This window comes from Sphaerodactylus townsendi, linkage group LG12 (assembly GCF_021028975.2).
Source record: "Sphaerodactylus townsendi isolate TG3544 linkage group LG12, MPM_Stown_v2.3, whole genome shotgun sequence".
Taxonomy (NCBI): domain Eukaryota; kingdom Metazoa; phylum Chordata; class Lepidosauria; order Squamata; family Sphaerodactylidae; genus Sphaerodactylus; species Sphaerodactylus townsendi.
The window spans coordinates 54,217,624-54,235,491 of NC_059436.1; the positions used below are offsets into that span (position 1 = coordinate 54,217,624).

General features: G+C 46.3%; 1 protein-coding gene across 1 annotated transcript in view; it reads right to left on the bottom strand.

Annotated features, from left to right (window-relative positions):
- Nucleotides 1-17,868, bottom strand: part of FNBP1 (formin binding protein 1) — a 230,759-nt gene that overhangs the window by 102,233 nt on the left and 110,658 nt on the right. Inside the window, exons 5-6 of the mRNA XM_048512254.1 lie at nt 6,842-6,904; nt 6,544-6,648 (exon numbers count right to left, since the gene is read on the bottom strand). Of these exons, the coding sequence (XP_048368211.1) occupies nt 6,544-6,648; nt 6,842-6,904 (168 nt within the window). The remainder of the gene's footprint in view (nt 1-6,543; nt 6,649-6,841; nt 6,905-17,868) is intronic.

The window sequence follows — 17,868 nt, forward strand, 5'->3', positions numbered from 1 at the left end:
TCTCCTCCTCCTCCTCCCCCTCCTTCTCCTTCTTCTAGTACTACTACTACTACTACTACTACTACTACTACTACTACTACTACTACTACTACTACTACTACTACTACTCATTTTACTGCCCTTGGACAGAGGGAAGGCTGAGTCAATCTTGAGCAGGCTATCTGAAACCCTCTTCCATCCCTGCAGCACTCGTAAATGGGGTGGCCAGATGGGGAACCCTGCTGCAGTCCCCAGGGAGAACTTGTGCAAAATGTGATGTCTAGTTTGGCCCTCCGAGCCACAAACTCCTTGGGCGGTCTCAAAGCAAGTATTTCCGGGTGGTTTTGATGGACTTGGATCAGAAGCTTCCATTTATTCAGGACTTCCTTAACTGCAACTGAGAACTTACTCTATTGCTCTTACAGATTTCAATTTTAGTGAGTTACTTTATTATTTTATTGTGGCTGATTTGTTTTAAAATTAATGTGGTACTGTTTCACGCTTGGGTGCTGTGTGGTTTCCGGGCTGTCTGGCCGTGTTCTAGCAGCATTCTCTCCTGACGTTTCGCCTGCATCTGTGGCTGGCATCTGCAGAGGATCTTTATGTTTCACTCTACTTGGATAGCAATTTTTTTGCTGTGTTTGCCCTGGCTGCAGCTGCCTACCTAAGCAAGCTGCCTTGGGAATCCATAATTAAAGAACTAGCAATACAATCCTAAGGAAAGTTACTCCAGTCTAAACCCATTCATTTCTGCACAGGATCGCACTGCATGATAAACACCAATAAATATCGGCTCTCATCCTTAGAGCACCTCCCCCATCTCTAATTTGAGAAGGGTATTTAAACTGGTCTACCTTATATGGCTGTTGTAAGTCCTGAAGAGCATCAATGTAAATACAATGCTTTCAGCACTATAGAAATACCAAAAGCTGCTATTTTCCTAGGTATCTCATCAGTTGTGGGATCCAAAAATTTTAGTAACAGGTTCCCATGGTGGTGGGATTCAAACTGTAGCGTAGCGCCAATGGGGCTGGGCGGGGCATTCCTGGAGCATGGCCGGGCATTCCGGGGCGGGGCAGTGGCAAGGACGCAGCTGCTGCACCAGTCCTTGGGCGGGAAACGAATGCACGCAGGCGCAGGCTGCCACACATGCTGGTGCACCTCCTGCTAGACTGCTTCAAGTTCTGCGCGCTGCTGCTGAGAGGAGGGGCGTAACTAAGGCAAAAATCACGTGGCAAAATCACCCATTAGTAACCCCCTCTCGGCACACACCAATAATTAGTAACCTACTCTCGGGAACCTGTGAGAACCTGCTGGATCCCACCTCTGTACCTCATGCACCTTGGCTTATTGACTCAAGTCATTCTGCCTTGAGTCTGCTTGCATCTCCCTGTAGCCCAGGCTGAGTAGACTGATCAGTAAGGGAAGAGGCTCCATTAGAAATAATAGCCCTAGCTAGGAAAAGTGAGGTGGACTAGATGACCTTTTGTTCCCCATCAAGCTCTAGCCCAGTTTATGCTCTTACCATGTAGCAACATGACTCATATGACGACACCAATGGTCATTCCTCCTCTCTACTATGCACATAATGAAACATTTGCAAAGGGAGACCTTGTTGGTGAAATTATTTCCCCTTAAAAGGAGGAGGAGGAGGGAGAATCATGCAAACAGGATTTACACATATGGAGCTCCAACATCATAATGATCACTGCCCATTAAACATAGGATCCAGGCCCACAATTTAAAAAGCTCTATTTAGAAGAAGAGTTTGGATTTATGCTTCTCTCCTGCAAGGAGACTCAAGGTGGCTTAAAAGCTCCTTTCCCTTCCTCTCCCCACAACAGACACCTTGTGAGACAGGTGGGGCTGAGAGCGTTCCAAAGAACTGTGACTAGCCCAAGGCCACCCAGCAAGAATGTAGGAGTGCAGAAACACATCTGGTTGACCAGATAAGCATCTGCCACTCAGGTAGAGGAATGGAGAATCAAATCCAGATTAGAATCCACCGGCTCACCTGCACTACATCACACTGGCTCTCACTCCTTACCTTTTTGATCATGGGGTGGGGGTCAAGTAGCTGCCAAGCACACTTTTGGGCAACATTTATGGCAGATCTGTTGAAATGCACTTTCCAGATGTGGGGGGAAAATAACCCTTTTCCAACTATCAAGTGCAAGGAAATGCAGCAGAGGTGTCTTCCCACGAAAACACTGTCAACCAATCAGATTGGGGAGAAGCAAGTAGGTCACCGAACCAGCATGAAGGACAGGAACTGTCTCTGAACGAAGCCAAGGAGTCTTGCTGTTTGGGCCAGGAAGTTTTTGGAAGTCAGAATAAAACAGCCAAGGAAAGCAAAACGCCAACAATACTGAGTGGTGGTAATATAAGATGAGGAGGAAAACACACACAGTTCTATTGCATCACCCATTGAGACTGAGCAGCATTCAAGCACTGCTAAATCACTCCTGTGTGTGTGTGTGTGTGTGTGTGTGTGTGTGTGTGTGTGTGTGTGTGTGTGTGTGTGTGTGTGTGTGTGTTTGTCCCCCTCCCCCGGCCCCGCACCTTCCCAGCCAGTTCCTTGATTAAACAATGCCCTCTTCTGCACTTGGGAATTACATAACAGAGAGAGCTACATCACATGTTCATGGCAAAGCAAAGAAAGAGATGCACACATTTTTGCAAAACACTGTCCTCTCTGTGTGGTAATATTGACGCATCGCTGCATCTGACATGTGCGGACTAATGACATGAGCCGGGGGAGCCCTTGGCTCAACCAGTGCCAGATGCAGGCAGCTGCAAACTAGAGAATTACATGTTGTGGAAGGTGCACGGCTGTCACCAAAAACAGCAGCCCTGCACCATCTCCTCCTCTTTTCCTCACAACACCTGCATGGAACTAATCCACATATTATTTGTTACACAAGTTGGGCCAGAAGTCCCCCACCCCCACCCTATCACAGCCAGATTCAAGCAGTGGGTTATTCTCAGTTCCCATTTGTGAGAAGGGGGCATTGGCCTTTCCCCATCTGTGCCATTTTCCTGATTTTTAACCATCTGGCAGGATGCTATTTGGCCTGCTGGAAACTCAGGTATATCCTTCTCTGCCGAACTACCTCCAGAAGACTGTTGTGAATGTACAAACTGGGGGAGCCATGACAATGTACCCAAGCTGGTGGTAGCAAGTGAAGCCACCGCTAATTTATGACAAACTGTGTAGGGTTGTCAAGGCAAGAGAAGTTCAGAGGTAGTCTGTCATTGACTGCTTCTGCACAGTGACTGTGGATTTGCTCGGTGGTCTCCCATCCAACTACTAAACCAGGGCTGACCTTAATTAGCTTCTGAGGTCTGAGATCAGCTAAGCCAGACCATCCAGGCCAGGCTCAATCAGGATCAGAGCCTTGCAGCATTTTTTAAAAATAGCGGTGGTGGCCACAGATCGGACCAGTAAACACCAGCAGGTTGAGTTTGGCCCTGAACTCCTTGTAGGAAAAGCGGGATGAAAATCTGACTGATCCAGATGGGTAGCTCCCATTTTGGAGGCCGTGCCTTATCTGCTCTAGCATTTCATTCTGGCAAGCCACTCTGGGCCGATACTGATCTATCTTACAGGAATGTTGTAAGAATGAGAAATGTAAAGAGATGTGTGTGTCTATGTAAATACTGAGTATTATTACTGTATTTTTCCACTTCCCCAAGAAGTAGACAGTTTCGAGGGGAAGTCTCCAACAGAATTAGTTCCCTAGTGAGCAGTCTTCCAAACTCTTGCTTATTTACTATATACCATAGTTGTTGAGAGGGAGGAAGTAAACTGCCCTACAAAAGGGCAACAACTCCTCTTTCACCCCCACAAAGTTGTATGCCACCTGCAAAGGCCAATTAGTCACATCCTATGTTTAAAAACTGTCTTGTTTCTCTCCCGTCTTAAACAGATATGGTGCGGCTGATACCTAGTAGCTGTCAACCACCAAAGGGCTGAGTCCAGGATGCCAGCACCTTCTGTTGGCAACCCATACAAAAGGAATGCCTCTCCGTGGAAAAGGGGCTACTGCTGAACATGCCCACAATCTATTTGAGGTCATGCTAATCACTCTAGACGAGGGCATGTAGAAAAGGCAGAATTGGGAGGAAGCTGGTGACCAGATTTATAGTGGGAGATGGAGGCCATTTGGGATGCCTTCGGAGGCAAGAACCAACACCTGGGAAGAAATCTGGAAACAGGCACTCCAATGAAGATATTTCTAAGTGCTGTAAGATGCAGGAGCCTATATGCTACAATCAGAAGAGGAACAGCAACATTCTGCACTAAGTAGCCTCATGCAAAGAGCATTGCAGTAATCTAGCTCTGAAGTCACAGGCGCGTGGACCAGCTCAGTCAGATGGGCTTAGTCTAGAAATGGAGATAATCTAATGCACAAGATGCAAGTACTGACCCAAGTACACTTACCATAAAGAAGTCTCTCCTGTTCAAACAAATTGAGCAAAATTTGCTATTTTGATAGGGCAGAAGGAAGAAAAAGCTATTGCACTTGAACATCCCTGGAAATTTTTTTTTAAAAGGTACCCCAAGAATCTCCCCAAAGGTAAAATAGGGTCAAATTCTAGAGCAGGGGCAGGGAACCTTTAACACTCAAAGAGCCATTTGGACCTGTTTTCCATGGGGAAAGAAAACACTTGGAGCCGCAAATAATTTTTGACATTTAAAAAAAATAAAAAAAAAATAACACTGTATATATTGGGCTTTTTACCTTTTACTCCGCTTATCTCTGAGAAGCGCATGGATAGCACCGCCTGCTGTGTGCAGGGCTGGCAGGATGGGGCCAGCTGCTCGGCCTTGCCGGTCACTGGAAGGCCACTACCCAACGGGCAGGTGAGGAGAAGCCCGCGGCATGGCCCAGCTGGCCACGGGCTGTTGGTGCGCCCCCCTGCTGCCTGCAGGGCAAGCAAGGATGGGGCCAGCGGCTCGGCTCGTGGAGCCGCAGTGCAAGGGCAGAAGAGCCGCATGCGGCTCTCGAGCCGCAGGTTCCCTACCCCTGTTCTAGAGGAGAGTGGAGTGTTACAGCCCCATCCAAACCCAGAGGCAGCAAACCATGGTGCCAATGCAGTGCCACCCCACTGCCTCCAAAAGAGCTTTTCAGCAGCACAGGGAGTAGGGGAAAGCCATACAACCTCCCTCCCCCCCCCCCGTCACCAAAAAGCTCCACAGAGCTGAAAGACACACGCTAAGAAAGGGTGGCACACATCTGAGGGGTGGCGCACCACACTACCAGCCCTAAATCCTGGGAAGGCTCCACAGCTGAGAATGCCCGGGCCCGCCACCTCCCATGCTGGCATCTAAGTGGGATGCCAGCACAGCCCCGCCGCAGTCCGGACTTCCAGGTTCTGCTGCAGTGGAGTTGTGGGACGGGCAGCCATCGGCGTGTCTGCCCCTCCACTGGGTAATGCCGCAGGGAGGGGAAATGAGCCCATGAGCCCTTTTGCCCTCCCTTTGGATGGGGTTACCTGTCTGCTACAACAAACACACGTTGGAGGGTTGTAGCACAAAGCCTGATAGGTTTACTGTGATAATTTCAGAGGGTAGCTATGTTGGTCTGAAACAGAACACCTAGATTTGAGTCCAGTCACACCTTAGAGACCAGCTAGATTTTTGGGATATAAATCAGAGGTGGGATCCAGCAGGTTCTCACAGGTTCTCAAGAGTAGGTTACTAATCATTTGGCGGTGCTCGTAAGAGGGGGTTACTAATCGGGTGATTTTGCCAATGCGATTTTTGCCTTAGTTACGCCTCCCTCTCAGCAGTAGCGCGCAGAACTTGGAAGCAGTTTAGTAGGAGGTGCACCGTGTGCGTATGGCAGCCTGGCGCCGTGCATGCATTCGCTTCCGGGCCTGCAAGGACCGGGCGCGCAGTTTATTCGCATCCTTTGCCACAGTGCCCCCGCTTCAGGAATGCCTCCCCGGCCTCTGCCAGTCGCGGGTTCCCTGCTCCAGCCCCATTGGCGCTACGTCACAGTTTGAATCCCACCACCATGGGAACCTGTTACTAAAATTTTTGGATCCCACCACTGATATAAGTCAATGGTCTCATTGTTTGTTATTATGATATCTCCTTATGCAGACTAGAACCAATTAACAATACTGATGAATTTGGTTTTGTAGAGCCACTCTGTGTATTTGGTATATGTTAAGAGTTTGGCATGGAGAAGCTGCAGACCAGACCTTTTGCATGTCATAGCCTGTTCATCCTATTCTTTCCATCCTCCACTTCATGCTCAGGTACATATTTGTCAAAGACACATTTTGTGCAGTGGATTCTAGACAATGAAAATATATGCTGCTGTAAGTCTTTAAGGCTTTGTAAGACTCTAGCCTGATATTATTAGGGGCTAATAACAAAAAATAAAGTCTTTTCCTGGTTCATAGGGGAGAACAACACACACACGTGGATACGCAAAGTGGATGTCCACTAGTAACTGAGTCCACACAGGCACAGCATCCATTACTGAATCATTATGTCCGGAAGACAGAAACAATGAGCGCCTTCTCCGTCACCCCAGTCTTCTTTTTTACCTTTTCGACGTCCGCTTTTGTTACATTGATGTCTGCATCCATCTTTTCGAAATACTGCTGTGCTCGGTCGGCTTCCTTGCAATCCCGTTCAAAACGCCTTTTACTCTGGGAAGGTAAAAGGACAAGATTAAGTTATGCAAGCAATTAAATAATCCCCACCCCCAAAAAAATCCTCCAACCAAACAACTTTCAGGGGTCTTAGGTGCTGTAAAGAGACAAACTTCCAGAAAACAGATTCCAATATATTCTTTTGAAAGGGGCTTTCCAAGAGGCTAAGGAGGCAGCCCTTGGCACTCACCGATTCAAGCTGTTTCCAGCACGTTTCGATATGCTGTTGTGCTTTTCGGCCATCGTGAAAATGCTGTTGAGAATAAGAAAATATTGCTCACAAAGAGGCACAGGAAGTTTAGCTCTACCCCCTGTATTGGCCGTTAAGCCCATGGCCTGTTTCTGGACAGTGCCCTACGTCACCTCTATTGATGTCAAAGATAGTTCAGACTAAGATGAATGCTAAATCTTAATTCTTGACATTGGTACCAAAAGAGGGGCTTCACCTGAGCATGTTCTCCCACTCCCGATCATATGCATAGCAGCAAGCAACGCCTTTCCTACAGCTTCAAGTTGCCATTTGGGGAACAGTAGCTCCAGCCCCGGGAAGGGTACATCTGTTCTCCAGCCCACAAAGGATATGCAAACGACCCCCAGCCTTAACTCAATCAGCTCTCAATCAATTCAATTCAATAAGCCTTTATTGGCATATACACGATAGTTCCAGTTAAAATATAGTTCCAGTTAAAAAATACAGTTCCAGTTAAAAAGTGAATAGTAAAAACTTCATAGCTTTGTCATACACATTCAGTTTACATAAACTTGACAAAAACTTTGCCACTATAAGGCAAACAATGAAAAATCCTGACAATTTAAAAAAGCCGTGAATCTACTTTATCTGATCTCAGTATAATCAACCATAGGGTCTATAGCTTGGGATAGCAGGTGTATTGATCGGAGTTCTTGCATAATAATGCGAGTTCAGGGAGAATGTGTGGATGGAATCCAGTTGTCCCATGCTACAGGTACAGAACCTCTTATCGCTTGGAAGACCTTTTAAGTCTTCCCTCTATGTAGCTGGAGATGGCATGATGTTAAATCTAGCCAGCATATAGGCTCTCCTCCTGTGTATGGGGATTTGTGAGTGCTGTAATATAATAGTCTGGGTAATCCCGCGTTGAAAGGAATTGGACATGTTTATTGGTGAACAAGATTTTATTTGCCAAGCTCTGCAGAAGTTGTTGGATAGTCCATTGTTAACAGCCCTCTTTAATGAAGTCAAAAGTTTCAGTAAAGGTTAGTATATTGAAGGGAGTTTTCCTCACTGTCATAACCCAGTTCCCCCAATCTTTGCTGTAATCTATTGTGCACCATTTTGAATGGTGGAGTTCACTCAAGGTAAGTTGGCCAATGAGTTTCTGGAGCTTTGGTAGTGAATATTTAACCAGAATTTTATAATGATTAGCCAAATAGTGGCCTCTATAGAATATTGGCCAGATTCTAAACATAAGACTGTATAATGGGACGAAGTTTGGCACACCAAATAATTTTATGCTAAGAGTTTGGAGTGGAAATGATTTGATAATGCTAAGTTATTCTGAATTAGCCAAATAGGGAGCTCCATAGAGTAGTTGTGTTTCTCACCTTCGCTTTGGAAGACTTGCAGAGTTGGGGGGAATATATTGAGCAATTTCTGGAGTAACAGAACCTCTTAATGGCGCTAATACTTGATTGAGCCCGGGCCAGTGCATATTTTAGATGAGTGGACCATGACAGGTTGTTGTTACCAATCAGCTTTCAAGAGTCCTTTCTTCCCTAGCTGTTCCCACCATGCCCTTCTTGTCCAATGGGTGGAGAGCCATCAAACCTTATTCTGAATGGGAATACCCTGAGTTGTAAATTCATCAACTCTGCCTAAAATCTAATAATAACTGTACTGGAGATTGTATCATTACACTGAGGTCGCCATTTTTCTGGTATATTGCTGCTGTTTTAATTATGCCATTAAAGGTTTATATATATATATAATAAAAACTGGATGTTTCCCGGCTCTGACTCATCTAAGCCATCATCCACTGTGTTGTTCTCTCCTAAGAACAGGAACTCTGCTTTGTACTGAAAGATTATCTCTCTCAATATTGGCAGCGGGTGAAAGTTTCCTCTATCTAGCCTGCCCAAACAGAAGGCCCCCACCCAGTGTTCCCTGGACTACCTTTGGTTCAGTTACACTGTGTCGACATTGCCCCTCCTTCTCTGCAGCCAGCGCAGGTATTGGATTCCGTCTTCTTGGACCTTCCTCTCCTAGATCAGGTAAATGTCACCCTCCTACAATGACCTCTCCTATTCCAAACCTATCTTTAACTTCTATCTCAATCCTAGGCTTCCTGAATTTCTGAGTGTGTGTGTGTATTCTTTGCCAGACTACTTGTGTAACTTTTATTATTTTGCATTTTCAATAAAATTGTTAAAACTTATCCAGATGCTGGTATCCTGAGGATTTCTAAAGGGAAACCCCTAGTCCAGTGGTGGCGAACCTTTGGCACTCCAGATGTTATGGACTACAATTCCCATCAGCCCCTGCCAGCATGGCCAATTGGTCATGCTGGCAGGGGCTGATGGGAATTGTAGTCCATAACATCTGGAGTGCCAAAGGTTCGCCACCACAGCCCTAGTCAGTGGCATACCGCTAATGGGGACATGGGGCGACCCCCCACATGACAAAACAGCATGTACTGCAGCTGCCTGCCGCCAAGCCCCATCCCCCGGCCTCCCTGCAGGGATGGCAGAAGATGGCCTACAGGGAGGCCAGGAGAGGCGGGTTTGACAGCGTGCGACGCAGGAGCCACCCTGCTGCTATGGTGGCAGTCTGAGCCCCTCTAGTCCGAGCTCCACCCTCCCCTGGCCTCCTTGCTGGCTCCCTGGCTCCTGTAAGTGGGGGGGGGGGCAGGGAGCCGGGGGGTGTGGGGAGGCAGTCATGCCCCAGGGCGCAGTTTAGCCCCGGTACAGCACTGACCCTAGTATAAATCAGTAGAGATCTCAGCCCAAGCCTCTCACATGGCAAGGTTTGTTCCTGCTAATTTCCCCAAATTAAAAGGGAGCAAACCTCAACCCAATTTGGATAACATCTGTGGATGCCACTTTGCCTGAAGCAGCCGCCCTCTTGCAAAATTCTACAGGTGTCTGTAGGCTAACCAAGGTTGTGGCCCCCTGGGTTAGATCTCTAAATGTTATATCTAGTTTGGTCCAAAGTCACAAATCCAGCTGGAGGCACAGGCTGCCGATGGCTCGAAATAAACAACAGTTACAAGCAACTTCTTGCCTTGCCAAATGTTTCCACCGCATATAAAAATTGACTAGACATTTACAGCCTAAAACTTGACTACAGCAATGCAATCTTGTTTACAGATGAAGTCTATATACATAAAGTTCACTCATTACTAATCCATAAGCGCTCAGGGACATTTAAGTAACACCTGCACACACATTTAAGTAACACCTGCACACACACATTTAAGTAACACCTGCACACACACATTTAAGTAACACCTGCACACACACATTTAAGTAACACCTGCACACACACATTTAAGTAACACCTGCACACACACACGTTGACAATTACTGTGGTGGTACAATGGTCAAAGTACTGGACTACTTGGCAGTGCTCTTGTGAAGATAAGATTTGGAAGGCAGCCTGGACTCTACATGCTAAAGGCAAGCATCAGCCCCTATGGCCCAGCATGACACCTCCAGATTGGCTAGGTTGGATCAAACCATTTGATGTCCAGCTTTCTGCCCCTGACTGATTGAAAGAGCAGGATCTGCCGTTTGTCTCCTTCTGAAATGATGAGAGCTGTTTATCATCAGAAATGCTTTTAAATGATCAGGGTGGTAGAAAGCGCGATTCTAGTCACAGCCAACTCACAGAGACCCCACAGGGTTTTCAAGGCAAGAGGCTTTCAGAGGTGGTTTGCCACTGCCTACCTCTGCACAGCAATCCTGGAAGTCTCCCATCCAGTGGTGGGATCCAGCCGGTTCTCACCAGTTCCCGAGAGTGGGTTACTAATTATTTGTGTGTGCCGAGAGGGGGTTACTAATTGGGTCTGCTTTTCCATTAGAAATTCCATTAGGTCCCAAAATCACAAAGTCCTGTTGTTTCCTATGTGGCTGGTTAGCGAAGGTAGAAAACGGGATAATTCTCCCTGTTGGGCTGTTTTAAAAACATGTTTTAGAAATATGGTAAAGTTCCTCGTTTCAGGAAAGTCTCCTTCTTTTGATTTCTAGAAAAGAAATTAAGTATTTGAAAGTATTAAGTATTTGACAGGCAGCCAATTAGAGGAGAAGTAGTTGTTTCTGTTGGCAGTAGACGATAGGACTTGCTAGAATGAGTTTAAATTATGGACAGAAAGATACCAGCTGGAAATTAGGAACTTTTTTTTTTTACAGTAAGAGTTTTTTTACAGTAACAGAGAAATTATTAATGCCCTCTGCCTCTGGGAATGCCTGGCCACTCTTATCGCGGTTCTCGGGCCCAGCCCCATTGGCACTTCGCCACTGTTTGAATCCCACTACCGTGGGAAACTGTTACTAAAATTTTTGGATCCCACCACTGCTCCCATCCAAGTACTAATCGGGGCTGACCGTGCCTCCGACCTGCTAGCCTGGGCCATTAGGGGATCTTATATGTTCAAGGAGGATCGATCCATGACGATCCCTGGCCACAGCTTGGGACAGTCACAGATCCCTCAGAACTCTCTCAGCCCCTCTACCACACATGGTGCCTGTTGTAGGCAGGGGAAGGGAAGGGGACTGTGAGACACTTTGAGACTCCTTAAAGGTAGAGAAGAACAGGGCATGAAAAGTAACTCTTCTTGTTCTTCTTCATCATTCCTTCATCATACACCCCAGTGCTTTAGTTCACTTACAAGACTCACTTACAAGAATCTGGTCTGCTCTAGCAGGTTCCTAAGCCTCTTGCTTCAAGAACAGGCCTGAGGAAAACGAACCCTCCAGACCCACAGTAAGACTCAATATAAGACTCTTCCTCCTGTCACACATTTTTATTGCTGGTGCTAAAACTGCCCCATGGAGGCTGAATCAGCAACCTGTAAATGAAAAGCAAAAAGCGTTCAGGATCAGTTTTGAATAAACCCTTGAGCAGCTCCGGTGGGACAGCCCAAGCTCCACCTACAGAGAAAGTTAAATCAAGGGCCAGCCAAAACCATAAAAGGAAACGCAGCCTGGATCCCTGGCAGTAGCCCAGCTCAGAAGGATCCATCTTTCCCCTTTAACTGATGATACCGGCACTGTTCTGACCTTTTTTTTTTAAAACCACTCAGTTCTCACTGCAATATGATGCTACCAAAAGATGAAGTAGGAGAAAATAATTCCCTATTTCATTATTATTGCAAACAAATTCCTTGTCTTTGGGCCTCCTTGCAGCTGTGTAACCTGTTCCACTTCAGGATGTTTTAAAAAGCCGGCACAGAAGATAAGGGAGAGCTTTTACTATTATCTCACCAAACAGACTGCAAAATTATCTCTCTTATGCTTGATTCCAGCAGGGCTTGAGTTTACTTAATGAATTTACTTGAATTTACTTTGGTTCCCCACCCTGGGACATGGACAATATATACCCCACTAAACACTCCCTTCTTACTGGAAACACAGCGTTTCCCCACTTACCTGCTGCTGCACACTACTCTCCCCAAGTAGCACGGGGTCCCCCGGCACTCCCCCACTTACAGAGGGCGGGCAACAACGCAAGTCAGCTCTAACGCTGCCGCATTGTCCTGCAGCCCCTCAGCCAAGCTAAATCATTCCTGGCCTCCTTGAAACGGGGCGCCTTTGGGGAAGCCTGGGAACGCCAAGCAGGAAATGACGCCAAGACTGGGAGTAGCAATGCGGCGAACAGCAACCACTCACCCAGGTAAGTGGGGAAACGGCCACAGTGTGTAACAGACTTCTCTCTGTGATACACCTCTGAAGATGCCGTTCATAGATGCAAGCGAAACGTTAGGAACAAAATCTACCAGACCACAGCCACGCAGCCTGGAAAACCCACCACAACCAGTTACTTAATGAAATTCAGCCACAGACGCCAATGCTGCTCGGACCTGGGACGTGGAAAACGTGGTGCGGACAGAAGGCAGGAATGGGGGGGAACAGGCAGATCCAGAAGAGCCACCTGAACAGATGATTGGTCTGACCAAGCAGCATAAGAAGTTCTGCCTTCCTATAAAAGCATTCACTTCCTGAGGAGCAAGACAGGCAGTTCACATTACTAGCGGAAGCACCATGGATTTAATTTTACTATTGGCTCAGGAGCCTCCTCTACCTGTATCCACATGCTTCAAGAGCGTATGCACTGTATCAAGTAAAGAGAAAGATCTGGAAGGTAAGAGGTCCCGAGTTCAAATGTCACCTGCATCATGCATTTATTAGGTGGCCTAATAAGCCACACTGTTTTAGCACTGCCTCCTAACATGGGGATTATATCACTGCCCTATCTTATGTGCTATCTAAAACCTAGGGATTATTATTATGTGGAAGGAAAAGGAACACTTGCAGTCAATAGTTTGGCGTGAATGGCTTTTAAGAACAAAAGAACTGAAGAACAGCCTGTTGGATCAGACCAGAGGCCCACCTAGTCCAGCATCCCGTTCCACACAGCAGACGCAACAATTGCCCTGGAGAACCTACAAACAGAAGCTGGGGTCTTCCCCTATTGCCGCCTCCCAGCACTGGCATTCAGAAGTCTGCTGCCTCTATATATGGAGACCCTGGGCCTTTCCCCACTTACCTTAAGCCCCGCGCTACTTGAGGAGAGTAGCGCGGGGTCCCCCGGCACTCCCTACGACAGGGGCGGTGACAGCGCAGCCGCCCCGACGCTGACGCTGACGCGCCCCCTCAGCACACGGCATCCCTGGCGCTCTTCTTAATGGCGCCTTTTGATGACCCCTAGAGCTGCAAGTCAGGATGCTGCGTGGCGCTGAGAGCAGCGCTGTCGTAGTAGGGGGATCAAAGAGCGTGGGGAAAGGCCCCCTGTTGTGGTTTTGTTTTATTTAATTTCCTGGATGTATAATCTTTCCGCAAGACCCACAGAAGAAGTAAGACAGAATTAAAGGACAGAACGGAGCATTTTCCACATCTGGAAGAGCTGTCCAGCCAACAACAGATATTTTAATTTAGTATGATCTGTAAATCTCATTTTCCAGGTTGCAAAAACAAGCTCAAAAGACGTAAGAGGGGAGAAACGCATCTCAAGTGCAGCCAGCAGAAGGTTTTTTTGTCTGTTTTTTGGTGGCAAACGCAACCTGGGAAAACCTTTGCACGCAAAAAAAAATCAGAACAATGCAGTGGGATATCAAAAGGATGGCTTAGTGCAGAATAACAGCAAGGGAAGGGAACAGTTTGTATTAAAAATATGAAAAACCCTCCGTGCCATCTTTACTATTTGCTTTTATAGAGACCGAAAGACACAAACCCTGTCGTCTTTTTAACTGCAAGGCATAAGCGTAGCCATAAAGAAAGAATTTGTTCCAGATTCATCAAGCATTCCTATCAAATAGATTCCTAAATCTATTTAATGCATGTGATGCAAATAGGACATCATATGATACTTCACTCCTGCTAAATATTCACAGAGATTTCTGCAGCTGAGTCACTGTGAATTGGTTTTGAAAATCACACAGGAAGCAAAAGCAAGAAGAAGAAGAAGAAGAGGAGGAGGAGGAGGAGGAGGAGGAGGAGGAGTTTGGATTTATATCCCCCCTTTCTCTCCTGCAGGAGACTCAAAGGGGCTGATAATCTCCTTGCCCTTCCCCCCTCACAACAAACACCCCGTGAGGAGGGTGGGGCTGAGAGAGCTCCGAGAAGCTGTGACTAGCCCAAGGTCACCCAGCTGGCATGTGTGGGAGTGCACAGGCTAATCTGAATTCCCCAGATAAGCCTCCACAACTCAAGCGGCAGAGCTGGGAATCAAACCCGTTTCCTCCAGCTGGTTGCAGCCGGATCTGAGAGCCTCAGGTTCAAATTCCCACTTTGCCATGGAAGCTTGTTCAGTGACCTCAGGCCAAACTCCATCTACTTAACCTGCCTTACAGGGTTGTCGCGAAGATAAGTGAGGAAGATTCATGTGCAGAGCTTAGAGCTCCCTGAAGCAAATGCAGGATTTAAAAAGGTCCAGATCAGCGCAGTCCCACAGAGACAGAAGTCAGCATGTGTGAAAAATCCCAAGATGTCTGTCTGGGATAAGACAGAACCTCTCAGCCGTATTTCCACTTTTCCCTGCTTATAAAATGGTAATAAGAATGATTACTAGGGGGAAAATCTTCCCACGCTCAGCCATGAAGCTAACAGGACAATCTATGGCCAGTTAGTCACTCTCCACCTAACCTACCCCACAGGGTTGTTGTGAAGACATAATGATGAGGACAGAAAGAAGAGTTTGGATTTATATCCCCCCTTTCTCTCCTGCAGGAGACTCAAAGGGGGTTACAATCTCCTTGCCCTTCCCCCCTCACAACAAACCCTGTTCACTGCCCAAAACACCCTGAAGAAACGGCAGCATAAATGTGATCAACAAACAGTGAGCTTTGCTGGTTGGGATGGAGGCTAAAAAAGTATGAAAATCATTCTCTGATCTCACCTTTAGGAGATTTGTGCGGGGGGGGGGGGAGCTTAGTACAGGGGCCATTGGAATGCTGGAGTCCTCCAAAGCCTGGAGCCAGATCTGGACATAATGCAGTTCTGATGACAAAGTGTTGTCAGACTGGAGCGCAACGTTTTAAATTAAGGTTGCATGGAGGTTTTGCTTCACTTTGGCATCCAAACCAGACCTGGATTTACTTGGGATTTCCACAACACAGTGTCAACTGCAATTTTATTCATCTTGGTATTTCTCTATTTATCTTGGTGTTTTATTTATCTGGCTTTTCTCAACCTTTCTGTTACCTAATTTGTTTAAGAGTTGGGTCTTTTCCCCTTCGTTTTTCTTTTTTGGATTTGCGAATCAACCATCCGTTTTCCATGTTTAAACCTTGTCTTATCCCACTTTCCTAAAATCAGCAACTGACATATTGCTGTAGCATTATAATGTTATAAAGATCTACCAACTGTTTTATCTGAATCCCCACCTTTTATTTTTAAGTCCTTAGCTCTTTCCATTGGAGAGATATGCATTTCCCTTTATATCTCCACAAGGAAAGTGGCTAAATACTTTAAGTGAAAGGTGGAAATTCAGGGGATCTAAGGGATAGATCATTGAAACATTATGCTGATATGCCAACTGTAATTTTGTTTTTAAAGCTTCTCCATTTGTATGACAGTGGGATAGGGAAGTCAACCCTAGAGGAATGTCAGCCAAAAAAGTACAGGAGCAATTCCCCTGTGATCACTACATTGCCACTGAGAATCATGACTGAGGCTTAGGTCTATTCCATGAGATGGGGTTGGGGAGGAAGTGGGGGGTAGGAAGAAACCGAACATTTGGACTGCTGCATTGAAGAGAAGTCACGTGAAATATTTTACTTGTGAGAGGTTGAGACAAAAGAGCTTTATTTGTATTGGTAGATATCAGGGGGATGTTATCTGGGTGACTGAAATGCATTCCTAACTCTGTGTAACTGATTGAAATAACAAATCAACGCTGCTCCAAGATATATGTAACCAGCCTGCTATATGTAACCTCTGCCATGTGTGCATTATTTCATTGATCTTTATTTTATGGCTTCCAACGCTTTATGGGAGACTAGGCTTCCCTTGGCACCTCTGTCCCATGAGGAAAGAAGTACATCAGTTATCTCTTGCTATCTGCTGCCGACCTTGGGGTGCCTTGGCCCCAAAGACTGTTTTTCACAATTTCTTGGGAAAGCGGGGGATAAAAGGCACTGAGAACGCCAGTTCACCAGAACTGGTTTTGCCAAGTACGGTGCTTCGCTACCTAATCAATAAAGGCTGCCGATTTATACTTCAGAGTCTGTTTATTGGCTTAAGGTTCTGAAACCTAACAGAAGAACAGCCAGCAATTGTCCCACAGGCTCAGTTTTTGTTGGACTCTATCCGGATTTGCCAGTCGATGGGGAAAGAATCTTGGCTAAAGCAAGGGCAAAAATTTGGGCTAATTTTCTGTATGTAAAAGGACAGCAAACAGTATCCTGTGTAAGATCGTTAAGCAAGGGAATTGCCTCCTCTGTCTTTTCTGGTGCTCAGAACAGCATCAACAAAGGTGATACGATGGGATACATGGGATGTGGTCATGTAAGAGACGCCGCAGGCAGGATCAGAGCTTCTCATGAGGAGAAGAGCTTTTCTAACAAGATGGTTGTTCCATCTCTAAAAGGAAGGGGAAAGGGGAAAGCGGCAAGTAAGAGGAGGCAGTGATTGGGATGCTTTGCCTCCAAGAAAAAGCTGGAAAATTTGAGATTTTTCGGCTTACTGAAGGGAGGGGGGAGAAATGAGCGATGAAATGCATTTATAAAATTATGTCTGGCATATGTGTGTGCGCGCAGGGAGGAGGGAAGAAGAGTGCCAAATTTGTTATATTCCCCTTCACAGTATTGGAATTCGGGTCACTAAACAATTGCCAATACATTAAGGACAAATGAAATTAAAAAAAAAAAACCCTTTTCCACACAGTGCAGAACTAACTGGGGGAATTTCCTTTCAAAAGGATGAGGTGATGGTCACCGAGGCGAACCACATTAAAAGAGAGAGAAAGGGGAGATTAGAAAAACACGTGGAAAAGAGATCGATCAGATGAAACCAAATGAAGCCTTTCTCTGCAGAACAGGTGCTGAATAAGGCAAGGCTGTCATCTCCATGTGGAATATGGGCAGATCCAACAAGACAATTCTTACATTGACATATCTGACTTAGATTAAGGCTGCAGACCAGATAAGACAGTTGAGGCTGTAACCCTGGACACTGGATATTCTGCACTTCCGATCATTTGCAATTGCACTGACTTGTCCACCCTGAAAAATCCAGTTGTGGATATTTATGGATATTTATGCGCCCTGCTGCTTGTGGTGGCGCAGTCGGGAAGGCACCAATGATGTGTAGAAGCTCAGCTCCCTCCCAGCCAACAGCCTCCTGGGAGATGACTGCCATCTGAGGCCCCCCACCAGCACTGGCTGGCCCAGACCAATCTTGGAGCCAACAGACAGCACATGAACACATGTTATATTCCCCTTCACAGTATTGGAATTCGGGTCACTAAATAATTGCCAATACATTAAGGACTTGGTACATCAAAGTCAGTCTTGACTATTCTGA